Raw genomic sequence first — 1,893 nt, forward strand, 5'->3', positions numbered from 1 at the left:
GCAGCATCGTTCACTGTAGAATGGACAACACAAAATGTAAGTTGGAGCCCTTCACTTCAGTCTACACTGTTGAGCGTTTCCACATCATAATTCATATTCTGGGAAGGAAGTGTGTCATGGTCATTTTGGGTGTGACCCGGTTGCCTCTTTTGCTTTTGCCCATTTTACTGAGGCCGATGTACATGCCAGGGTACGCAGCTGACTCATAGGCGTTGTAGTTGTTGGCCAGGATATTCTCCTTGAACTTGCATTCATCGTTGTAGTGTCCCTGAGAGGAAGAGGAAGGTGAAACGTTAGAAACACGAAAGATTTTACATGTCAGCACTTAATAAGTGGTGCTAAAGTTTCTACAGTGTCTTTTAATTTGACAAGGCCAAAGCCTATTTACATCTCGTTAGTGATCACGACTGAGTACAACTGGTAGTTTCTCGATGGATCGGTCCCAAGGAACTCGTGACGATCTAAGACGTAGATTTACACGAGTTGGGGAGAGCATCATCAAGATCATTCCAAGATCATCAGCTCAAACATCTGTACATAATACAAGTTTGGATGTGTCCCCGCATCACCACACACACTTAGGAAGAAGAGCCATAGTCAGAATCAGAATCACTCCATAGTGTATTAAGGAGTCACAAAAGTACTTAGACCAAGCTTCAAAGAGCTGCAGACGTCACGTTCCTCAGGTCCACACGAGTTATTATGCCCGATTATTTCCAAGCCGTTCAAAAAATATTCTGAAGACTGATGAAACAAAAGTTTAACTTTTTGGTAGGTTTGCATAAATCTAAAATGAATTGTTTTCCACTCTTTTGTAATAAGAGCACCATACAGCTTCTCTGCTCCTTCAGGACCAGGAGGACTTGCTTATCGATGGAGTCACAAATTCTGTTTTCTGCCAGAAACATGGACAATATCCCCCATCAGTTCAGGGCAGCGTTTCTGCAGAATGACAATAATCCGACACACACATCAAGTCCACATCTGAAAGGCTCCAATACATAAAAGCAAGTTGATATGTAAGTAAAAAAAGGTTTTCGAGTGGTGCAGTCAAAGTCCAGACTGGAATCCAGCTGAGATGCTCCTGCTGGAAAACCCTCCAATGCAACTGAATTCATCCAAACAGTGTAAAACACTGTCAGTTAGTGCAAACGCTGGGTTATAGTTCCAGCTGCCATCAGTGGCACAAACACTGATGATTAGAACGCTTGTTGTGATCTGATGTCACAATGTCTACATGCATGCCTTCAGCATCGAACAAAAACAGAAACATCTGTTAGACACATAAAGCAAATATATTTCTGCATGTGCACCACACACCGAGCAGAAACATGTCCCTGTGAACTGCTGTGTGTTTCCAGATCAGCTGCACCCCACGGTGCCTGTTTCTGTCCTCCGGCATGTGTCAGGTTTCTGCTTCTGCACAGTGTGTGAGCAGCTAGAGCACGTTTATTTCTGATATCAGCCTCACAGCTTATTTATTGACTGAAGCAGCTTTTTGGAGTATTATTTTCCTGTGCTCGGTTTGTTTTGAAAGTTCAGTCGTATGCACATTAAGACACGACTGTTTAAAGCAATCTTTGGTTGTGCATGCAGGTTTGTATCTGTATAAATGTGTACATATAGGACGACAGCTGGTGATTAGGTGTGTGTCTAGCTTATGTTTAGCTAATTACTCTTTTACTTCTTATAAATTTGAATAAAACTACTGTCTTAATTTAAAGATTTTAGATTTAACTGAATTTGATATTGCAGATAAATGAATAAGCCTAAGAGCAACTATCACAACCACATTAGGCACAAATAAGACACGCTTTGTTTCAGCATTACGTTCAGCACAATTTAACACAAACTGCATTCTACAAATGTCTTGATGCTCAAGGAAATCTCCAA

The 1,893-nt window shown here is 41.3% G+C and overlaps 1 protein-coding gene across 1 annotated transcript in view; it reads right to left on the reverse strand.

The window, feature by feature from the left end:
• Positions 1 to 55: 55 nt before the first annotated feature.
• LOC102303940 (fibroblast growth factor 4-like) overlaps positions 56 to 1,893 on the reverse strand; it is an 8,102-nt gene continuing 6,264 nt past the window's right edge. The window contains exon 3 of the mRNA XM_005944951.2: positions 56 to 268. Within this exon, the coding sequence (XP_005945013.1) occupies positions 92 to 268 (177 nt within the window). The 3' untranslated portion in view covers positions 56 to 91. The remainder of the gene's footprint in view (positions 269 to 1,893) is intronic.

The sequence above is a fragment of the Haplochromis burtoni genome, unplaced genomic scaffold (genome assembly GCF_018398535.1).
Source record: "Haplochromis burtoni strain Fernald_Lab_line unplaced genomic scaffold, NCSU_Asbu1 Contig_413, whole genome shotgun sequence".
In the NCBI taxonomy this organism is placed as follows: Eukaryota; Metazoa; Chordata; class Actinopteri; order Cichliformes; family Cichlidae; genus Haplochromis; species Haplochromis burtoni.